Source organism: Lutjanus erythropterus, chromosome 15 (genome assembly GCF_056507025.1).
Source record: "Lutjanus erythropterus isolate fLutEry1 chromosome 15, fLutEry1.hap2, whole genome shotgun sequence".
Taxonomy (NCBI): domain Eukaryota; kingdom Metazoa; phylum Chordata; class Actinopteri; order Lutjaniformes; family Lutjanidae; genus Lutjanus; species Lutjanus erythropterus.
This window is the reverse complement of record NC_139331.1, coordinates 37,187,473-37,211,836: the sequence shown is the minus strand read 5'-3', so window position 1 is coordinate 37,211,836 and position 24,364 is coordinate 37,187,473. Positions and strand designations below refer to the sequence as shown.

General features: G+C 43.9%; 1 protein-coding gene across 2 annotated transcripts in view; it reads right to left on the bottom strand.

Annotated features, from left to right (window-relative positions):
* tiam2b (TIAM Rac1 associated GEF 2b) overlaps positions 1–24,364 on the bottom strand; it is a 52,711-nt gene that overhangs the window by 11,606 nt on the left and 16,741 nt on the right. The window contains exons 1-7 of one of the 2 annotated variants that reach the window (XM_084736767.1): positions 17,446–17,523; positions 13,688–14,836; positions 12,199–12,649; positions 10,638–10,813; positions 7,179–7,403; positions 4,289–4,474; positions 4,041–4,187 (exon numbers count right to left, since the gene is read on the bottom strand). In XM_084736767.1, the coding sequence (XP_084592893.1) occupies positions 4,041–4,187; positions 4,289–4,474; positions 7,179–7,403; positions 10,638–10,813; positions 12,199–12,649; positions 13,688–14,830 (2,328 nt within the window). In that variant the 5' untranslated portion in view covers positions 14,831–14,836; positions 17,446–17,523. Of the gene's footprint in view, positions 1–4,040; positions 4,188–4,288; positions 4,475–7,178; positions 7,404–10,637; positions 10,814–12,198; positions 12,650–13,687; positions 14,837–17,445; positions 17,524–24,364 lie in introns of those variants that run through there. The other variant, XM_084736768.1, reaches the window with a different exon arrangement.

Genomic DNA, 24,364 nt, shown 5'->3' with positions numbered 1-24,364 from the left:
CACACACACACACACACACACACACACACACACACACACACACACACACACACACACACACACACAGGTTTAGTTTTAGTACTGTTACATTCAAACAAAAACAAAACTCATTTTACAAACTATTCCAGATTCTGAGTTCATTTATCTGCACAAATAAGAAAACACAAAAACACAAGATACGTCAAAGAAGAAAAAATCATCTAAAATCAATCAGATAATTGATCAATAAAAGAAAAACACATCAACTCAAATGAAGGAATTACTTAAAGCATTACAACACAAAAACAGAGGGAGGAGGAGAGGAGGAGAGAAGAAAGAGGGGAGGAGGGGAGGAGAGAAGGAGAGGAGGAGAGAAGAAGAAGAGGAGGAGAGAAGAAGGAGAGGAGGAGAGGAGGAGAGAAGAAGGAGAGGAGTGAGAGGAGGAGAGAAGAAGGAGAGAAGGAGAGGAGGAGAGGAGGAGAGAAGAAGGAGAGGAGGAGAGGAAGAGAGAAGAAGAAGAGATGGAGAGGAGGAGAGGAGTGAGAGAAGAAGGAGAGGAGGAGAGGAGGAGAGGAGGAGAGAAGAAGGAGAGGAGTGAGAGGAGGAGAGGAGGAGAGACGGAGAGGAGGAGAGGAGTGAGAGAGAAGATGTAAATGAGAATCAATTAGAGGTGAAGCAGCAGCAGGACTCAGAGGAGACGCACTCAGAGGCATCACATTGAGAGGAAGACAAGGGAGGAAGGAGGTTAAAAGAGGAGCAGATGAGAGGGAGAGAGGAGGTGGAGGTCATGTGGAGAGGGGAGGAGGTGGGGGAGTCACCCGGTGCCTCTGTAGCAGGATTAACACTGAGGGACAAAGGAATTCTGGGAGAATAAAAGGCTCTCAGACCTTTTAATCCTCCTCCTCCTCCTCCTCCTCCTCAGATCAGCAGGTTGGTGTGAAGCAGCTGTCTGACCAACCAAACACTGTCCTCTCCTCCTCCTCTTCCCTCTTTGTCCTCCTCTCTTTTCTTTTCTTTTCTTTTTTTCTCCTCCTCAGGGGGTTAAAGGACGGCAGGTGGCAGCAGACAATCTTTATAAATTCATTATGTGTCCAAAAGTCTGTGGACATCTACAGATGTGTGTGACTTCCTGTCTCTGATCAAACCACAACGTCTTCGAGACTCACAATTATAAGACAGAGAGTTGTGTAGTAGACGGGACAGGAAACTGAATATCACACAGAGTCAGAGAAGTCATGACTCAGGATCAAACTAAAAATACTCCCTCTCTGTCTATATTTAAACTTAATTAAAAATGATGAGTCGAGGAAAAAGAAAAAAAAAAGAAAAGACTCTGAGACTGAATTCTGTTCCGGATGAAAACCAACCTTAGCCACAGGGAATCATGGGAAAAGATGAGGGGTTGAGCTGCGCTGAAATTACAGGTTTGTGCAGTCGGAGTGGTAATGAGAGCGGAGGAGCTGCAGTCAGTCTGGAGTCTGAGGACCACCGACGGTCAGTAAACACATCGTCAACTGACTCAACCAACAACTCCTTATAAGGAAACGTTTAGTTTCCTGTTTCACGTCTCCTCTGTGTGTCTGTGTGATGTTGGACTGAGTCTGTGTTTCTTGTTCTGTTCTCGTTTCATTTAAAAAGAAAAAATAATATTTGGACGTGTCTGTATGAGGAGCGGAAGAAACAAAGTGAAACGATAAAAACTGTGATGATGAAAAATGGATGAAATGATTTGATTCTTTAAAGCCAGAGGTGGGAAGTAACTAAGTACTAATACTTCATTACTGTACTTCAGTAGATTTTTATTTTTCAGATTTTTTTTTTTTTACTTTTACTCCATGTTTATGTAAATATCTGAACTTTTTACTTCTTACACTTCCAGAACAGGCTTGTTTTTTAGTTTCTAATTCAAAACAAGAACACATCTATTATTGATTATTGAAGGAAAATGGTCTGCAGGGTGGAGGAAACGGTGCAGCTCTGATAACTTCCTGTCTGTCAGTCATCGTTCACACGGTCCATAAATACATTTTAGTTGATGAGGCGGCAGCAGAGGACGCTCAGTGAGTCACATGATGACGGCAGCTAAACTGCAAACGTGCACCAACATTTATCCAGGAAGGATTCTGGAGCACAAAAGCTCTTTTACTGACAGTCACCACCAGACCGTCAGGGTTTGATTCTGGAAAGAATTAACCTCGACGTGGTGGAGGTTCTGAGTCCAGTCACTGTGTGGGCCGCCTGTGAGACGTTTGCTGTTTTGTCTCCCGCAGAGACGACGCGGCGATTAACTCCACATGTCCGCGTGAGATCAGACTGTCTCTGTGGGTCTGCCCAGAAAAACCTCATCCGATCAGATCCACAAAACCCCAAAGGAGATCCAGCTCGCAGAGTCTGCACGGCCTCAAAGCTGCTCTGGAAGTTTCAACGTCGGTGCTGATGCCGTAAATCTGTTTGACTTGAAATGTCAGAAAATGCTGAAAAAAGTCCAAGATGACGTCCTCAAAGACATTCAGAAACAACGATCTTTTAAACTTTTCAATAAAAACTGCAGCTGCAGAACTCTGCCCCCTCGGAGCACACCGAACTCTCTGATTGGTCGGTTTTTCACAACATGAAGCAAATTAACAGCTGATTGGATGCTAAAATCAATGCAGGTCTGTGGAAACAAACATCTGTTGGCCGGTGGAGGAAGGAAAATCCCAACCGGACCAAACCAGGATGTCCCCGACGTTCACACTCCTCCTCTGCAGGATCAGGAGGATTTGTGTCCTGAGGGCAGAGAAAGTTGTGTTTCCAGTTTCTTCACCCGTCAGGTCGATGAAACCGTGTTTACACTGCGAGGACGCGTGACGCCGCGTTTCACACAGAGGTGTGTTCAGCGTCCGTCCGTCAGACGCGGAGCCAAAATAAACCTCCAGCTGCAGAGAGATTTATCTGCTCCGGACTCTGCGAGGCCTAAAATAGCTCGCTGTTTATCAAAGAGGGGGCCCTCAGGAGCCGAGGATGATGGGAACTTCAGCTGGCTGATGAAGCGCCGAGCTTCAGCAGAGTCAGAAACAAAGAGGAGCCAAAAACCCGCCTCAGTCAGACGGACGGCGACATGTGACGTTGAGTTTTCATTAAAGAGCGTTTTTGGCATTTTGCCTTATTCAGAGAGCTGATTGTGAGCTGAGGCAGAAAATGACGAGGGGGCGTGGCCTTACAGCGAGCCAGAATCAAACCACGGACGCTCTGATTACGAGCTGAGCTCCGCTGGAACTGAAAAACAACCACTGAGAATCAGCGTCTGTAAAACTGACCAATCAGTGAGTATTTAGATGATGACATCACTCTCAAGACACTTAAACCTTATAAAAAAAAAAACCTTAAATCTAAACTAGCTGCTTCGCCAACAGATGGTGAAGCACCTGCTGCAATGTTCACAACCACAACTGTCTGATGAAACCAGGAGAGATCTGCAAAGGTTCTACTGAAGGTTTTTGTAGAGAACAGTTTCAGTTCTTGTTTAGACGTATATGAAGTTTTAAATAAAGTTTCTTCTTGTGTCAGTTTTCTTTAAGATGTATAGAACAACGTAACGCTACTGAGACGCTGAGTCCAAACTTTATCAAGAACATTTTGCTCTTTAGGTTAGAACATTTTATTTATTTAGAACATTTTATATATTTAGAACATGAACATTTTGTTGTTTATCAAGACAATTTTGTTTTTTACTGAGAACATTTTATTGGTTATCTAGAACATTATGGTATTTATTTAGAACATTTTTTTTACTTATTGAGAACATTTTGTTTAACTAGAACCTTGTGTAATGTACATTTTATTTTATTCAGTGCAATAAGACTGAGCCTGAGATCACCTGGAGAAAATAACTATCAAAATCAGTTCTTATAAAATAAAGTGTGTCCTGTTTGTCTCCTCAAACTTGATTCTTGGCAAATAGTTTGAGTGAAAAGTGTCGTTTCTACAAAAGTTGTCATATTTCATAGTTTGAAAGAAGACGAAGCATAAAATAAAATAAAATAAAATGAAATGAAATGAAATGAAATAAAATAAATTACCTGGGTCGTGGAGTGTCCTCTGTCCCTGCTGCGTCTGTTCACTCCATCCAGAACCCTCAGAGAGGACGGCAGGCCCCTCCTCCTCCTGTTTCCTCCTGACAGAGTCCGACAGCGACTCCTCCACGCCACCTCGTCCCGACTGCACACCTGAGGACAGACGAGACGTCCGTCAACATGAGAGACTCTGTGAAACTGTTTAAAAACAGAAGGCGGAGGTTGTGTTTCCACCTGGATTCATCAGTTCTCACCAGGGCGTGGAAGGAGGACACAGAGAAGACTCCCAGGCGTCCCAGCATGCTCTTGGAGGGCCGGCTGGCGACGGCGAGGAGGCTCTTGGGGTTTGGGAGCTCGCTGCCCTGCAGGCTGGACAGGTAACACCTCAGCCGGAAGAGATCCAGGTTGAGTTTCTCCAGGTTCTGCTCCCACTGCTGGATCTGAGGACAGCAGGAGACAGCACAGTCAGAGACAGACAGACAGACAGACAGGATGGACAGAACGGACAGACAGACAGGACAGACAGACAGACAGACAGGATGGACAGACAGACAGACAGGACGGACAGACAGACAGACAGGACGGACAGACAGACAGACAGGATGGACGGACAGACAGACAGGATGGACAGACAGACAGACAGACAGGATGGACAGACAGACAGACAGGATGGACGGACAGACAGACAGACAGGACAGACAGACAGACAGACAGGATGGACAGACAGACAGACAGGACAGGACAGACAGACAGACAGGACAGACAGGACAGACAGGACAGGACAGACAGACAGGATGGACAGACAGACAGACAGGATGGACAGACAGACAGACAGACAGGATGGACAGACAGACAGACAGGATGGACAGACAGACAGACAGACAGGATGGACAGACAGGACAGACAGGACAGACAGACAGACAGGATGGACAGAACGGACAGACAGACAGACAGACAGACAGACAGACAGACAGGATGGACGGACAGACAGACAGACAGACAGACAGGACAGGACAGACAGACAGACAGACAGACAGACAGACAGACAGACAGAACAGACAGATGATGAAGTTTCCTCCTGTACTTCTGATCTGTTGATTTGTTTGTGTTTCTGATGATAAACGACTCTTGTTATCTGATGACGTGTCACATGTGATCATGTTTATTTATCTTCTCTTCTTTGTTGTGAGGAAGTTATTTTGTCTGATTGACATCATCACAGAGGACCAATGAAAGGATTTTCTCCTCCTCCCCCTCCTCTCTCTCCTCTCTCTCCATCCTGTCCTCCCTTTTCTTCTTCCTCTCCCTCACGTCCCTCTCTGACTCTTTCCCACGCCGCCTCAAGTTCAGACACTGAGATTAAAAATTTCACATCTTTATTAGAAAACACAAAATAAAACATTGTGACATGAGAGAGAAAAGTCTGTAGCTTCTGAAGTTTTCATCATTTTCTGACTGACCAGTGAAACTGTGTGTGTCCTCTGTTGTCCAGCCCTCAGTTGTTCCTCTGTGTGTCCTCTGTCCTCCACACTGAACTTGTAATTGAATGTGGAGCCTTTAATCTGCAGTCAGAGGAGCTCTGAGTTCAAACAGATCAGTTTCACTGTTCACAGAAAGAGATTAACCAGCTGCTCTCTGTCTTTACGTTTTACCATCGAGGATTTCATTTAAATATCAGCATTTCTGAAGTTTTTTTCTTTTGGTGGGACATAATTTGTCCCAGTGCTCAAAAATAAGTGAAATAAAAGTGATTCAGTCAATAATAGGGTTAATGAATTTCACATGTATTTCCATCCGTCTGCAGTGACTGAAGGACAGAGGTGTCCCGTTTTAAAGCAGCTGTCAAAGTGTCCGTTGACATGATCAGTCCTCTCTCTGTTGGCTCTGGGTGTATTTTTTCTCGCCCAGGTTCGTCGGTTTAGCCGCTGGTTTCTTCGCTGCCGTCACCACCTCAACATTTGACTGATGATGTCATCTTCAACGGCCTCATCTGGCGCCATCGTTAGCGGGAAACCGTTTGTTGTTTCAGGCTGCCGGTAACATCCCCCAAACATCTGGAACAGATATCGGACTGGGCTCCACGTGAGGTCGAGCTCGGACGTTTTTCTGCTGTGCAGCTGCCAGAACGTCCTCGAGGCTGTTTGTTATGTAAAGACTAACAGAGTTTCCTCTGGCTCTCAGAGCTCCTCACACTGCCAGCAGGACGCTAACAGCTTCATCAGATCCCTCCTCATCACTGCAGGTTTTTCTGTGTTAACAGTTTTACCTGCAGCTCGGGGTCTGTTCTAACCTCACTGAGTCTTTACCGAGCAAAGAAAACTCACTCAAACACACGATAATGTCTCCGAAACAGAACGGAAAAATGGGCTGTTCAGTTTGTTTTAAGAGGCCGAATGTTTTAACAAACAGTAGAATCCAGATTCTGCATGAAATCAAGTCATTTTGTCGACACGAAGCAGAAAGGAGTCACAGCACAGAAGCTAAGCTAATTTCAGCCACATTAAAAAGGTCCATGTTAAAATAAATGAACACCAGTTTAAGTGAACACTATATTTAGAATATTTTCACCACTTTACTCTGCTGTCAGACAGACCTTTCTGACAGGAAGCCTCGGTTTTATGAGCCAAACTCACTCTCTCCAAACCAACCAAACCCCACTGACGAAATCAGGGGTTTTACCTCACAGAACACAGGAGGTGTTGATCTACCTCTGCCTCATTCTGTTAGTTTGTTTGAGTTTGTGTGTGACTTTCATGTTTTAAAAGAATAGTTCAGATACACTGAAGCTGTGCAATAACACAAATTAACAGATTGAGGCAGCAACAACTGCAGTGTTCTGTGAGGAAAAATTACTGATTTTATCAATGGAGTTTGGTTGGTTTGGAGAGTGATATTTGACACATCTGATAACAATATTATTGAATGAATTCTAAAAATAGAAAAAAAAGTTTTCGTTGATGTAAATCAGACACAACATTTAAAGGGCCATTTTCATAAAACCTTGTGAACGTCACAGGGACCTGAACCTGTGACCTCCTGATCACATCAAGCCGCTGAAACAACTCAGTTTGACCCAACTGCCTCCCTGACTGGTCCTCACTGGTCCAGTAAACCCAGTATAAACCCGATGTGTCCCACACTGACCTGGCTCTCCACGGCCCGGCGGTTCTTGGTCTCCTTGATGACGGACAGCTGCAGCTCGGCCATCTTCTTCATCTTCCCGTCCATGTCGATCTTGTGCAGCAGCGAGCGGCTCTGGCAGCGCAGGAGACGCAGCGTGTCCTCCTTCCCCTGACGCTTCGCCAGCAGCGAGGCGCTCGCCGAGTGGATCGCCGTCACCCAGTTCTCCAGGTCCGTCTGGTTGGTGGCCTGGACGGGGAACAGGAGGACAGGAGGACAGGAGGACAGGAGGAGGTCAGTGTTACTAAGCACAGATACTTTATTTTGAGGTTTGTGTCTTTAGTTTTAATTCCTCTGAGGGGAATCAGTGATTATTTCTTATCATTGTGTGTAAATGGACAAAACAACAGTCACTGGTGTATCATCAGTACATCATACACAGACGTAACAAGACAAAAAATGATGTAAAAAGACAAAATAAGACAAAAAAAAAGATGTAAGAAGAAGAAAAGATGAACAAGATGAAAAAAATGTAACAACATGAAAAACTGCGAAAATGCCATAATAAGACAAAAAAGACATTCCAAGACAAAAAAGACATAGTAAGATAAAAACTGTGTAAAAAATGAAAGAAGCTGATGGAGACTCTGTGGTGGACAAAAGGTTCACTTCAGTTGTCTTTGTACAGAAACAGTCAGTAGAAATGTCCTTCAGAGGACGACTTTTACTTTTATACTCTGAGGACATTTCAGAGCCTGAACTTTTACTGCAGTAAACAAGTTGAATCAGTACTTTTACTGGAGTATTTGTACTTGTACTGTAGTACAGACTGAGAGGACTGTTGACACCTCTGGGTTTTAGTCCAAGTCAGCTCTCAAGTGTTTTTAACATTTAATTAAAGATTTTAAAGCTGTTAATTGTGTTTTTAATGAGGACAAATCCTTTAAATCCACAGATCTGCTCATTAAATATTCAAACTGTTTGTCCAGACGATGTCTCACGGTGTCTCACGGTGTCTCCTGAAGGTCTGAGTGTGTCACAGACTTTCAGTTCTGTGGACATAAGAACAGTGTAATGTAGAACAGCAGCTCTCACTTCATGCCGTGACACTAACAGGTGTTTGTGTTTGGGAGGATTTAGCGGCTCGTTGTCGGGGTCATTCTCGTAAAGACGAACATTTGTTGCAGTAATTAGTCGGGTGTCGTGACTCTCATTAGACGCCTTTCACCCTCCATCTTCAGCTCCTTTCAGCTCCTGACAAAAGCTCCTCGACACCTCCTCAGCACGGCTCACACCCTCCTCCTCCTCCTCCTCCTCCTCCTCCTCCTCGTGTGTAACCACGGAGACGTGGTGTAGATGGACCGCCGTGTGATTTGTGTGTCTGTAAACACACTCCACAGCTGAGAGCAGTGAGAGTTACTCTGGGAATAACAAAGTGCTCTCTGAGCTCGTAAAAAGTGTGAAGAAGAAGAGAAACGCCTCTGATTTAAACCTCAGGTCAACAACGCTGCTGACGGAGGACTCAGGAAACATGCTGTGTCTATTTTTAGAACAAATCTGTGACCTTTGACCCTCTCAAGTCCTGATTCATGCTGCTTATCCAAATCAAAGTATTAATCTTGTTTCAGCTGATTTATATAGTTTTGTTTTATAGTTTTGAAGTTTTGAGCAGAAGCTTAATTTCTAAAATGTAAATATACGCAACATATATTTGACTGAACTTAAAAGAAATATAAGAAACTTGATGAGAAAACAGATCAGTTTCACATCTGTAAACTGCTGTAACTGTACTGTCCTTTTCTCTCCTGACATCTTTGTTTATGTTTCTTCTATTTATTCGCATTTTTCTTCACTTTTTACACGTTTCATTATTTGACAGCATTCAGAGTGGGAGGCAAAGGAAGACTTTCATTCCTCAGGGAAACTTGTTTTTGACTCCATCCAACAATAAAGTGTTGACTGTCGGAGCGCATCGCTTTTTATTATTTGACTGAAGTTCATACACACTTCAGTCATGACTGGATCTTTAAGGATTTATCTGCTGAACTCAAACAGAGTTTTCAGCTACTAGCTGTTACTTTAGTTTGAATGACTTTGAGGTGAATTATTGATTATTGTTATTTTGCATCATTGTGCGCCGCCTTCCAACATCAAGACTAATTTCAACCTAAATGGACGAAACAATAAGACACAGAAAAGACGATTCACAGGTGGATCCATCAGAGGACATCACACAGGACAGATGGGATGAGACGGAAAAACAACATAACAAGATGAAAAAGACGTAACAAGACATAATCTGGCATATTGACATTTAAGGTGTGTTGAATAATTCACATTAACTTATGTACTGAGACAAATATGTGAAAATATTCCACCTTAAAAGTTGCCTGCAGCCTTTATGTGGCCCAGTGAATTAAATGAATTAAATGACTTTTTCTCCAGTCTATAGAGAGCTAATGTTAGCTAATGTTAGCTAATGTTAGCTAATGTTAGCTAATGTTAGCTAATGTTAGGTAGTAAAGAAACATTCAACATTTACTCTTCTGACTGTTTCTGTGTTTGTTTCCTGCAGGACATCAGTAGTTCAGTCTGTCGTCTGTCTGCACTGCAGATTTTCCTCAGAATGAAAGTTTTGAATCTGGTTTAATATGTTACCTAAAGTTGATTGTCTGCTCAGTTACAGATGATGAATATTCATCAACTTGCCACCATGTGAACAGTGGTCACATGACCTTAAATACTAACCAACTGCATGAGCTGAGCAGCACTACAGCTCTGATTATAGTGGTGAAAAAAACCCCTCAACGTTAAAATAATCTCCAGACATGTTTTTTTAAGTCTAATAAAGAAAAACCTTTTGAACAAGGTTTTGTTTTGTCTCCTGAGCTGTTACTTTTTGTTAGACTCAAACTCTCAGCCACATTCTTGTTGTGTTTCATCCATCAGCCCGTCAGTGTCGGCGGCGTGAAGCTGGCAGAAACACAGTCATCATCAAGTCAAACAGATGCAGAGAAAATTTTAAAATGAGCTCCGGCTCTCTGCATGTTTGTGGTGAGAAACCACAACCTCCACAACACTACGTCCCATTCATTCACACTGACGATGGGAACAGAGACGCAGCCAGCAATCAGAAGCCAGACAATCGAGAGAAAACGGAGAGGATTTAAATATAGAACGGACGGGACAAGGACTTCCCAGAAAACTGCGTCACAGAGTTCTTCACACAAACAAGAGATTTAAAGGTGAATCGGGGAGTTTGTAAATCATGCCTGTAGGTGATTTCAGATCTGAGAGACTCGTTCTTCCTGGTGATGCGTTTAAGGACACTGCAACACTGGAGTTGTACAGTTTTATCAGCATGTTTACTTGTCTCCTTCTGACTTTGAGATCAATGCCCGAATCAATTTGTAGTTCTACATTAAAAATAGAAATAAATAAACAAAAATAAATGGAAAAAGTGTGTGTGAGCGGTGGTCTCACCTGGAACAGGTAGACGTCTCCGTGCGAGTTGCTCAGACAGAAGACGTGCTCCTTCTTGGGATGTTCGGGGACGGCCTGGACGATGCTGTCGTCGGCCAGCAGAGCGTAACGAGGAGAAAGTTCCTGTTCGGCACTGATGGTTTTACCGTACGTCTCATAAAAGAGCAGAGTGCAACCTGACGGGACACAAGAGTCAATTATTTCAGACAGACTCATCAATCTGCTCACTGTTGCCACCTTCAGTAAATTCAAGTCAAAAGCCTCGGCACTCGTAGAAAAACAACAGCTCTGTAACTGCTGGAGGTGAAAACAGGGAAACTTTAATATTATTGACTTTGAGTAACCAAATAACAAAAGCAATAATTCTCTGTTGTTTAAGTACTGAGTCAGAAGCCATGCTGACTGCAGCACAGATACAAACACATGATACTACGATGCTCACGTGTGATGTCAGGTTTTTCCAAAAGTTAATTCTGTTTATGTCAGCACGCCCTGCAGTCCTCGCCACCGCAGCCACCGCAGTGTCTGATGACGTCTCTACTGTACTGACTGACAGGAATCCATTTGTTTTTGAAATGTAGCTCTTGTTCCTGTTGAGTTTGAATACATGTATTGTAAATGACTTTGGACAAACTGTCCAGGAAATGATTCTGGAGAAAGACAGTTACTTGTTGAGTCTCAGACGCTGCGGGTTGGAAGCTTGATCCAAACCACCAACCCAAAGCATCGGTATCTGATGACCTGGGAATAACTGAGACTCAACAATCAATCAGGCTCCTGTCCTCTTTCTCCAGAATCGCCTGCCACACTGACCTGTGATTGGCCGACGTCTCCCATCACAGGCTTGATTTCTAAAGCATGAAAACGGAACCAAGAACCAAGAGGAGCAGAAGTCTCGTTTTCCTTCAGTCAACTTGGATGACATTATGTTTTAAGGTTTTTATGGAACTTTTGCCCAGTGATGCTGATAATAAACCGACTAACACAACTTTAATATAATGAGGCTAAAGGTGGAGAAGGAGTTTTGTTTTTTCTGATGGGTTGAAATCCTCCACAGAGTTTTTTTTTTAAAAAAAGGATCAAAATTGATGCAGTCTCTTTTTTCCATGCATAATTTTTCCTTGTCATAAGCTGGTACCTACATCACCCACAATGCAGCTGGCCTGTCAACAGTTCAGTGGCAGATTTGCGTGTCATGCCGGCACATGGGAGAAGTTAGCCGTTCTGGTTAGCCTACTCTGATTGAAATCTTCCTGTTAACTCAAACAATGTTTTTTTCCCCTGATCTCACCAACAAGGTCTTTCTGTCAGAAACTTCAGTCAACAACAGGAGGTGAGCAGCAGCTAATGTCTCCTGCAGAGCTCTGCTCAGCTCACTTCTTTTTAACTTCACACCAACAGATCTGTTTCAGATCCAGACTTGTCGTCTTCAGCGATGCTGACTCAAGTGACATCACTTGAGGACTTCATGATAAAGGATTTGAAGTTTAAAACATCTGCAGTAGAGCTCTAACACCTGGACAGCAGAAGGTATCTGACAGACAGTAGAGACGGGACGAACCTTTCAGCGTGACCCAGTAGTGTCTCCACTTGCGGCGAGCCACCAGCTCCAGCTTCCTGTCCTTGTTGACGGTGATGAGAGCCTTGAAGGAGAGCCACCCAGCTCGCCGCACCACGCCCTGCTCCTTCTCCAACAGCTCTCCTCCCACCTCCACCTCCCCGTCCATCTCTTCTTCGCCCTCCTCCTCTTCCTCCTCCTCGTCCTCGTCTTCCCCGTCGCCCTCTGACGGCTCGGTGCGCTCCGCGGCGCTGCTGCAGCCCGTCTCCAGCTCCTGCATGAAGCTGTCGTAGACGTTCTGCCGCTGAGCGTCGCTGCTCTGCGTCAGGTTCAGACTCCTGGAGGAGCTGCAGGGGGGCGCTGGGAACTGGTTCTGGGTCAGAGGGTTGGAGGACCACAGCCCAGAGTCCAGCCCAGGGATGAAAACATTGCTGGTGTCGCTGCCGTACGGCTCCTGAGGACCAATCAGACGGAAGAAGTGAGAGATGGACTCAAGAATATAAAGTTTATATGACTGAACTCTGTGCTGCAGTCGTTTGGTTAATTTGGTTTTAACAGGCACAACTTTCCCCTTCATTACAGATCACTGCCTCTTAATACGTTTGTTCCTTTAATGCAGCACTTTGGGAAAATGTGCAAAGAAGCTTATGAAATAAAGAACCATTAAAGTGATAGTTCACCCAAAAGTAAAACTTCACTCATTATCTACTCACCCTCATGAAGGTCAGTTTAGTTTTTCAGTCTGCTGGAATAGAACAAACAATGAAACAATGGAAGTGAATGGTGACCAGTTTTCAAAATGCCTCCATGCTTCTCGTCTGGTGTGATCAAAGTCTCCTAAACTGCCAACATGTCCAGTTGATTTCCACCATGTTTTTATCCTGAATCTTCTCTGTAGATCTTTAGCTTGAAGCCACGTTCAGGTGCACACTGTCTGAACTGTGTGTGTGTGTGTGTGTGTGTGTGTGTGTGTGTGTGTGTGTGTGTGTGTGTGTGGTGTGACGGTGTGCAAACAGCATGTCAGGACTTTAGGAGACTTTGATCACACCAGACGAGAAGCATGGAGGCATTTTATGTTTTTTTTTAATGTTTGAAAACTGGTCACCATTCACTTCCATTGTTTGGGAGATTCTGCATCACTGTTTTCCTGTGAAAGTTTTGTGGACTAAAAAAAAAAAACTGACCTTCAATCAGCACGAGGGTGAGTAGATAATGACTGAACTTTCATTTTTGGATGAACTATCCCTTTAATGTTTCAACAGTACTTTTCACATAGTTTAGGATAAAGGTGGACGTTTATGACACGTATTATTCTACAGACTGATGAAAACATGAATATGAAACACTTTATGTGGTGAAATCACATAATTTGAAAATGATCAAGAAACTACAGTCAGATCTTCTGATTTTTTAAATTTGTTTTCTGTCTGTGTTTTTAATGACTGCCATCTTTACAAACTTTTAAAACGCCGACACCGCCGTCACGTCTCACCTGGATCCTCCTCTTCTTCCGGCTCAGACTTCCTGTCCAGTCGCTCAGTCGTCTGATTCTGCTCTTCAGGAAATCTTTGCGGTTGTTGCCAGAGGCGGTTGAGGCGTTTACGGGCTCGGCCCTGCGACAGGGCAGCGTGAGGGAGGAGTAAAGATGTTCCACTGCTCCTCCTCCTGACCCCTCCTCCTCCTGAATGACATCATCCAGCAGCGCGGCAGAGGAGACGGCGGTCCTTGGCTGCTGCAGGGAGGCGTCCGGCGTGGTGGGGAAGGCGGGCAGCGTATTGTGGGTGGAGTAGACGTTGTCCATGGAGGTGGTGGACACCAGGCTGAAGTCCCTGAGGTCCGGCTGCAGGATGACGGAGTCGCCGATGCCGCTGTCCTCCGTCCGACCTGAGGAGCAGGTGTTGTAGCCGCCGGTGGAGGTGAACCCGTTGGTTTCGGCGGCGGGGAAGAGGAGGTGGGAGTTAAATCCAGGTGAGAAGAAGGCGTTGTAGCCGCTGCTGCTGCTGGTGGTGGTCTCCTCCGTGCGGGTGGAGGAGTAGGTGGTGTAGCCACTGCTGTTCGCCTCGCTCTCACCACACACGAACACGTTGTCAGCCAGTTCGCCACCACCCCCCCACGGTGAGTCGTACCAGGAGCCGTCGGAGCTGAGCGAGCTGCCCTTGCTGGTGCGGAGGGAGGGTTCGGCGACTGGGGCGACAGCGGCATTGGTGGCAGGGAGGCCAGGAAGCCCCTGTGGCTCCACCCTGGTTTTAGTGAATTCCACCCTCATGCTGCCATCTTTGCTCAGCAGCACTTTTGGGCTGCCGCCGCTCTGCAGGGACGTCCGCTCGCCACGCAGCCCGTTACTCCCACCGCCATTCTCCAAATAACCAAACTGGCTCCTGCCGCCGCCCTGCGCCCGCTCCGCCCGGACGTACCTCTGTGGAGACCCCAGCCTGGAGCCTCCTCTGGGGGCGTGTTCATAATGCCAGGAGGTGTGCTGGTTCTGGTAGCTCCGCCCTCTGCTCCTGCTGCCGCCCTGACTGCTCCTCCACCAGCTGCGGGCTGACGGCACCTCCTCCCTCCTGGAGGAGAACCGGAGCGCACAGGACGACTTGGCAGGAGACACGAAGCTGCTGTGACTGTCCGTGTTTCCCATGGCAACCTGGAGGAGACAGACAGAGGACAGAGATTACATCAAACTGTTGCTGCAGTATGTCAACATCGCCGCCATATTGGACAGGTCAAGACTGGCGAAATGTTAAAACGCTGCAACGAACATTTCTCAGCTGATTTCACTGATTTACATTTTTACAGAAAACATTTTAATGCCTAAAAACAAACACAAAGCTGCTGTTACCATGACTACAGACACTGTTTCTATGACTTCCAACAGCTGCTGCTGCTGCTGCTGCAACAACTTCCACTAACACTTCCACCACTGCTGAGACCAGGGCCACATTCACTTGTTTCAGGGGCCTCAGGGTAAAATAAGCTCTGGGCCCCCAGTGATTCAAATTACTGCCTGTGCATTGAGAAAGAATTCAAACAATTAAAGACAGAGAGGTTAAAGCTCAGCCAAGCAGGATGGCACGTCTCCAAAACTCTGCAAGTCACACACACACAACCTCGATGGATAAACTGCACTACAGGCCACAGGAAAAATGTGTAGTGTTGATCGATTCAGCGGAAGCAAAGATATCATCTGTTTTATTCCACAAATTCTTCTTTCTTGTCAAAAACTGAAGCCTACATTGCCCACAGTGCAACTTAGCTCACTTTCACTGGAGGCCCCAAAAAGAACAACGCAAAGAACCCCAAATTAAAATCAATTTGAACTTAGACAAAGAAATACAAACTCAAACTGGATTAACAATTTTTCTGGAGGTTTCAGCTGTTTTCCAACAGCTGCTGACTGAAGTTGGACTAAAAGTTAACTGAAGTTGGCTTGAAGAAATAGTTTTCTAAGGCAGACAAATAAATGACAGCAGCTACTGATCACGTCAACACGTCACTCAATGAGAAGCAAACTGTCCGACGCTGAAGGCCGTGTGCTTTGGTTGAAGGCAACTGCTAAAGATGTCTGATGGCCCAGAGCCAGAGAAAAGTCTCGTCAGGCAGTTGGCTGATTGGTTCACAGCGTATCTCATAGCAACACTCATTACGTCCTGGAGGAAAACGTGCGACCGGACTGAGAATGATGACTTGTTACACGTACATGCAGATGCAATGTTGGAAGCAGTTACTTGAAAGTTGCGAGAAAAGCTGTCAGCAGTTGCTGTGTGACGGAAGAAATTCGTGGAAAATTCTGTGTGAAATTTTTATCTGGGTCAAAAACTGTTGGACCGTCCTGGAAAGAGCTAGAGGACGTTGGGTTGAGGTTGGTTGAGGCATGTTTTGTGTGTCCTGATCAGGACTCAAAGTTTTACACCTGTGTTTACTTAAAACCAGTTCCGCAGTGATGTCACAGTGCGCTGACAGCACCTGGATCTCACCTGCACGTCACTGCAGGTGAGACGTTAAACCACACGAGGTCAGAAGAAACACTTTCAGATAAAATCAACCTGATAATTAACTGACTAATTAATTAATGTAACTGGACATGTTGCACATTGTATGTTGTCTTTGTACATCAAGTGACTACAGATGAAAATGAGCATTTTTGCTGTAATCCTGCATGTTTACATTTTATATTTTTATATTAATATTCATTAACGTGTGCTGTCCATGTCAGATAAACCAATAAAGTAAGTAAGAATTTAAATAAATCAAACCACATTTGTCCATTTCACAACTGCAGCCTCGACTACTTAAAACACCTTTTACTGCTGACAGCACTGATCAATGTTCTTACTGATTGATTTCATCAAATTGCTTTAGTTTTGTTTTGAGATTTTTGTTGTTTTAATGTGTATTTTTGGTTTCTGCAGGTCAATAAGAAGACTAAAATCCAAAAATCTGAATTTTGGCCCCTTAAAATGTCATAAATCCAATTTTGAAAGTTCTTAAAAATTGATTAATAATAATGATGTTACTGTTAGAACGTTGGATTTAATAAATGTGTTTTTTGGAAAAAAGTAGGCTACTGATCACACTGTAATAACTAATGTAAGGTCAGCAAAGGTGAGGTATAAAAGTAATGATTGTCCCAAAGCTTCAGACTCAAAGCTGCTGCATCACACAACATTGATCATCTATCTACATGTACAGCCGTGTTTAAATTCACATGCTGAGTGTGCTGCAGTTTGACTGAAATAAAAAAGTAGTAACAAAGATAAATGTAAAAAAAAACCCGGCAAAATCAAACCAGTTTCAAATAATAAAACCAGATAAAATTCAACTACAACATGAAACAAACACAGAGTCGTTTTGAAATGAAATGAGATGTAAATTTCACTCATAATGATCTTTAATAAGTCTTTAAAAAGTCTTGTTGAAACCTGCAGAAACCCTGTAAAAACTAAAACTGTCCAAACATTCTTTATTTTAATCTGATCAAACATCTTCTGATCAGTTTGGATCAGCTGATGTATCGTAAGTAATCAATGAATCTGCATCACAAGCACAAGATGGAAACAGATGCACTTTTTCAGCCTGATAAACAGATCAGAGGTGAGAATTAACCTCATTCAAAACCGCAACAAACAGCAACAAACAGCAGCAAACAGCAACAAACAGCAGCAAACAGCAGCAAACAGCAACAATCATCTGATACTGAATACAGATAAAGTTCAAAAAAATGACTAGAAGTTTATAAAATGTGTTGATTTTTACCGTTTTGTTTAGTCCTTCAGAATCAGACCCTCAGCAGCTGCTTCATGCTCCGTCCTGCTGCCTCCTCTCTCTCTCTCTCTCTCTCTCTCTGTACTGACTGAAGCTCCCTCCCTCTCCTCCAGCTGCCCCCTCCCTCCCTCCTTCCTCACCCCCCGAATCATCTGTGGGGGGAGAACAGAGGGGGGAGGGGCTTGATCAGCTCCAGCACACAGACTTCTTGTATAAACCCCTCCTCCTCCTCCTCCTCTTCCTCCTCCTCCTCCTCCTCCTCCTCCTCCTCCTCCTCCTCCTCCTCCTCCTCCTCCTCCTCCTCCTCCTCTTCCATGACGTCTGTCCTCTGTGATCGACCCTCTCTGCTCTCTGTCTTCTGTTTATTTTGGTTTTCAGGAATGTGAAGTCATTTTCTCCTCTTTTTCTTTCTTTCTGTTTTTTTTTGTCTTTTTTTAATTGAGCATCAATCTGAGAGGCTGAGCTCATCACACACACACACACACACACACACACACACACACACACACACACACACACACACACAGCAACTATTTATAGAAACTCAGCTTCACACACACACACACACACACACACACACACACACACACACACACACACACACACACACACACACACACACACACACAGGACTACAAGTTTACTTCCATTATTGATTAAGAATATTTCTTGTGTCATGTCTGTTATTGTCATTTAGTGTGGTATTTTTTACTTTATTATTGTATATAATTCGTATGTAGACATTTTACTTTATTTTATACTATATTATATTTATCTTATTATTATTATTTTGTCTTTATTACTTAACTTACCTACTTTATTTTTTTTTAACTTACTCTTTCATGGAGCTTCCCAGCAAAAGCTTTTCTCAGGCTTGTACTTGTATAACCAGAGTGACAATAAACCTCTTGAATCAGTAGTCAGGTGACCCTGGTCGTCATGGTGATCTTCATTGTGGTAAATGTTGTGAAACAGTCACAGTTTGGTTTGATCAACAAAACTACTTGGTTATGATCAGAATGCAGGTCAGCAACCTGCAGCTCCTCTGCTCCTCTCCAGTGGCTTGGATAAAATATTATACAAAAATTAAATTATATTTAATTAAAATAAAAAATGCTTTGAACTGACCGTGCAAAACACCCAAGAATCTGAGGATGATCTTTCAGACTCTGCCCAAACTATGATGAAATCCATGTTGGATTCTCTCCAGTTCCTCCAGGAAGTTTCGATGTTGTGATCGCAACAGTTCATGTAAATTCAACCAATCTCTGTTAATTCTGCACAGCCCTGAAATTTTGTCCAAACTCTGCAACTTTTCTGCAAATTTGACATCCTACATGTTCGTCTCACCCAGTCAGTGTCTTATTATTCACTAGTTTTCTGCATTTAGATTTTTTTTTGTACTTAAGTACTGAAAAGAACACAGGTTTGTCATTTTTGTCGATAAATGTTCTATAAACTTGTCTTGTTGGTGAAGTTATTCAGAACACTCAGAATCAGAGAGCAGTTTTGTTCTCTTTGATTGTAATAAATTATATATAAAAAAATCTGACGTCTGTGTAAAACGGCGAGGATCAGGATACTGTTGAGATACATGTTCACTACAGTTTATAACTGGCGCTATCACAGTATCTACACTAACCTCCGCCACTGTAGTTTTCTTTTGCTTGTTTTGTCGTTGTCACAGGTTCCTCACTGGATGCTGATTGGTCCAAACCACTGAGGTTCAGACACAAACACAGTAACTTGAAGCCTGACAAGATGGAGTCTCAAGAAACCCCACAAATCCAGCTGCCTTGCAAGAATAAAAAAAACCATTAGAAGAAATTCACGATGCCAAGACAACTCCAAGTCAAAATGGACAAGAGACAGAGAGAACAGGGAAAAAAGTCTCAGGACTAGACTGGAGACAGAGACTGGACGTGTTGGTCTTGTTCTAATGCCTTGTTTGACCTCTTAAACCAAACAGAACATGAGGGAACAGACCTCAAGATATCAACAGAAACCGAATCAAGAATCAAAATCCGGTCACTCATGATCCTGCAGACTTAATCTCTGATCAGACAGACAGACGATTTAAGTTTTAAACTATGATTGCATCAAACATCATCACCAATAAAGTCAGACATCTTGTTCGGAGCGATGCAGAGCTCTGAGAGCTTATTTCCTGAGCGAGCCGGTGAGAGGTCAAAGGTTAAGTTTGACTGGAGGTTCAGTGTGCTCCAACAGCAACGCCCATCCTGTCCCACAGGTCAGAGCTGAGGAGGAAGGAGGAGGGGAGAACAGAGCCGACGGCAACACAATGTACTGCTGACCTCAAACGCATCGGTGACCTTTGACCCCTGTTACAGAAACAAGGACGGAAAGAGCTGAGGAGAACCGTCGACAGCTGGAACACCGTGAGAGAGACGAGGAGGAGGAAGAGGAGGAGGAGAAGTTCACACCGACAGATTCAACAAGTGTCACACTTGAACCACAAAAAGTTGGTTTCACATGGAATTAAAAACGTCTCAACATGTCCTCCATGTCCTCTGCAGCCACCATCTGCAGAGTATAAGAGGCGACAGTTTTTGTGGACAAACGAACAACATGTTGTCTTTCAGGTGATTACAGTCTCATTAAAGGGACAGTTCAGATTATTTGAAGTGTGGTTGTATGAGGTTCTTCCTACAGTAATGACGGTGGACGAGCCCCCAGTTTGGAGAAGCAGCAGGAGAACAACTGTAGGACGCTAATGTCCTGCTGTGGACAGGGTCAGCAGCAAAAAGTACATCAGACATCTAAAAAGTCAATTTCAGGTCAACTTCATGTTGTAACCACAAGTTCACGCGTTCCATTTGAAGGCAGCATCACTCCTGCAAACTGCAGTTTGTCCAACAACCACAAACAAGAACAATCAAAACGTTTCAACTGTGTGGTGAACAGCAGATGAGAGACCGCTGACAACGTAACAATAACACACGAGCTGTTCTGGTTTATGAGAAAACAAAGATGGCTGCAGGTGACGGAGAACAGGCTGAATGTTTTCTGATCAATGGACAATAAAGGTTCCAAAGACAACCTCAGACAGAACAGGTTCATAAAGAGACAATCAATTCAATCACAAGAGAAAGTGAGACGTGTTGTTGGGTCAAAGGTCACGACTGGACTTTAACATGGAAGACACTAAAACACCATATGACCAGTTTTGGCTGAAATTTGTAGAATCTGTAGGTTAAAATGCTGCTGGAAGCTCATAAAATTCAGACAGCCTCCATTTTACATTTAAAAATCATGTTTTTGACTAATTAAAAAAAATAATCAATCGTTTTTATTGATTATTGGAACATAATCAAAACGAGGAGCCTTAAACACGAAACCTGTTGAACCTGCATCCTCCTGTCAGCCATGAAGCTCTGACTGAAGATGAATAAATAAAATAAAGGTATATTACAACTGCTCAGAATTCTTGTTCCAAAATATGTGAATATATTAAAATCAAAAATGAGTGAAATCTTTGTTTCTTGGCTCTCAGGTTATGATAACACGTTTCACAGGATCAGTGCAAGTTGAGCTGGGTGCCAACAGTCCACTGCCTCCCCCTGGTCCTCCTCCTGGTCCTCCCCCCTGGTCCTCCCCCCTGGTCCTCCCCCCTCAGGTCAGAGCTGTTTTTGTGTCTTGGAGCTCAGACGAGCGGCTCTGAAAAGAGAAAGTCTGCCGTCCACTTTTGTTTGCTCGTCCTATCGGCCATCTGCCGGCTCGCAGGACGCCCCGCCACTGGCGACCCCTCCCATTCTTCACAGACAAAGGCCCTCCTCACCCCTCTCACCCCCTCCCCCAGGCAGGCGTGAGGACGACATATTGAAGGAATTCATCAGATTTGAATTGAAAAGAATGTGATTAATGTGTTTGTATGGAGGAATGCCACCTGTTCCCCGAGCAGATTCAGTCATCTGATGGTTTGAGGAGACGTTCAAGGACATAAACATGAACATGTTCTGAGAGAAAAGACTCAGGTGAGCTACCTGAACGTCCCAGTCGGCCATCGTCACCAACATTAAGTGCTTATTATTTAATATTGTTACCGTGGTGATAAAGGTCACCTGATGTTTTCACACGTTTACATGATAAAATACACTCAGACATTACGAGCAAAAAACTTTAGAAACAGGACAATAGACCCTCGAAGCAACAGACTTTTGGTCCAGTGGGACTATCTTGAGCCGTCAAAACAATGAGAAGTCTCCCTGTGGACACAGTGCTGAATCAGCTTGTCTGCAGGGCAGAGGACAGCTAGCTGTGCTAATGCTAATCCTAGGTGAGCAGGACCGAGAGAGAGAGAGAAAGAGAGAGGTTCAGAGTCTATAACAAGTCAGTCTATTGATTCTCTGCAGTCACATGGACACTACGTCTGTTACTATGGTAACTATACACAAAAATGACAGAGACACTTAACAGAAATTGATCATGGAGACAGAACTAGACTAAAATGTCTTTTTTTCCAACTAAATCTCAAACAAAATGAAAAAAAAAACTGAAATAATTAAAATGATCATTCAAAGCCAAGAAATAACTGAAGGGAACCTGCAAAACATGTTGACTCGGTCAAATGAGTCGACGTTTTCTGCATTAAATCTTTTGATTTTGAATGAAGTTTATGTTTGTTTGTTTTTTTAATTTCTGGGTGTAATGAAGCTTTTGTCTCGAGGCCAACAGGATGCAGGAAACAGGAAGTCCAGATCAGCAGTAAATAGCAGGAAACCGAAACACCTCCTGCAGCAGCAGATACACAAACACACACCCTCAAACTGCTGCCTCCACACACTGCTTTCATATTCATACTTATTATGTTTATAATGATTTTACATTTCATACTCTCAGTACATAACCATAATCTGGACTTTACCATCCCATGTTAATTTGGATTAATGTTGATTTTAAATAAAGAGAAGAAAGAGAAAACAAAGAGACTACAGCGGTTATTTCCATCACTGATTAATCTGCTGAGAAATCAATTAAATAAGGGATTAAGTTATTTGACCACTTATTAAACAGATTAATCGATCATCAGAGCAGGTGATCACATGGATTAATCAGCAACTTGTTCCAGCTCTGACAGGACGGTCTGACAGTCTGACTCTCCGTCAGTGTTTCTGAGGCTCCACACTCTGATTTTCCTTCATGTTCCTGTGGCGGATCAAATAACTGTAGAACGTCCAGTAGGATGTGTTTTTGCCGTTGGGATGTGCCAGAACGTTCCCCCTGTTCCAAACTCTGCACTGACGGGTCTGGACTACGCACTGACACAAAAATGCTGTTAATTGTGGAGTGATATAATATATGTAACACCACCCTGACAGTTTCCATGGAGCTGCACTGACTAACACACCCAGGTCAGTGAGTACACACACACACACACACACACACACACACACACACAAACTCAGTCACATGATCCATCAATTAAATCATGTTGGTAATGGTTTGAAAAACAGATCAAACCAAAACTCACACAAGAGAACAAAATGATCATGATGATGATCAACATGTTCAGGCTCCCAAAAACCAGTGTGCACCTGTAAGACCGCTACAGGTGAGCTGAGAGAAACTGAGGCTGAGAGAAGACCAGGACCAGACTAGTGTGAGTCTCACACTGCATAACACAGTTACAGTGACATGCAAACTCCTCCAATTCATCTGCAGGATCCACATTCTCACAAAAACACCCACGGAAAGTAACGTCTTCTTTTGTCACCACGTACTGTACGTGTGTGTGTATATAAGTGTATCATGAGAAATATCTTTATTAAAATTATCAAAAAGCACCGCAGTGCTGAATTTTATCATGTCATGCTTTCAGAGTGCATGTGAAGGGGGATGAGGAGGGTCATGGCTGGGAAAAGTAATAAAAATGCCCAACTAGAAATGACTCAGGTTATTGACTGCATCTGAAGCAGGACGTTTTACATCCAGTCACAGTAGGACAGACCCCCAACAGTCAACTAAACTGTTGTACACGTCTGTTTGGGAGTATATTCAGGCCTTCAGATTTTACCAAGTTAAAGCTTCAGTACCAATAACTGCAACAATTATGTTCATTCAGTCAATATGCTGTTTTTCTTTTTGATCAGTAAATCCAACTTTTAATCTGACAATAAGAACAAGTACAGTGTCACATCTTTGGACGTCTTGTTTTGTCCAGTCGACAGTCCAAAGCCCAAAAAGATTGAGTGCGCTGTTAAATAGATCAGAGGTAAAATTTTCTGGATGACCAGAAGAAACTCAACAGACCAGCAGCTCCTGATAAGATGAGAGCTAAATTCAACCTGATATTGATGCTCTTTCATAAACATTTCTTCAGACTCAGCTCTCCACTGGTTTTGGCCTCAATGATTTTCCCTCGTTGGACTTTTTCTTTGGGATTAGTTGTGCAGCACATGTGGGGGAGGGGTCCTGTTGTGTTTTTGCAGGGAGACGCCAAGGAGCAAAGTGAGCGCTCCACCTCCCCATGGGAACACACAAAGCAGCGGCTTCGATAAGGAGGAGGAGGAGGGGGGACTGGAGCCAGCGACCACTTTCACCCCCCATCAGAGGAAGTGTGCCTGGGCTGGGGGCAGAGAGGTAGGTGGGGGTCTGTTTCCTGTGCTGGCTGACTGGGGTCCTTGTCCTGGCATGGCGGGCAGACGGGCGGGGCCCCCGGACTCAGGTGGGGCCAAGTGTTGGGTTTGGTGTGGCCGCTGCAGCTGCTTCCTCCTCTGGACAGCCTCAAACATCCAGAAGAAGGAGAAGAAGAAGGAGAAGAAGAAGGAGAAGAAGAAGAAGAAGAAGAAGAAGAAGAAGAAGAAGAAGAAGAAGAAGAAGAAGAAGGGGAAGAAGACTGCAGCTCATTTACAGACGCTTCACATGTGGTTCAGCTGATCTTTGCAACTTT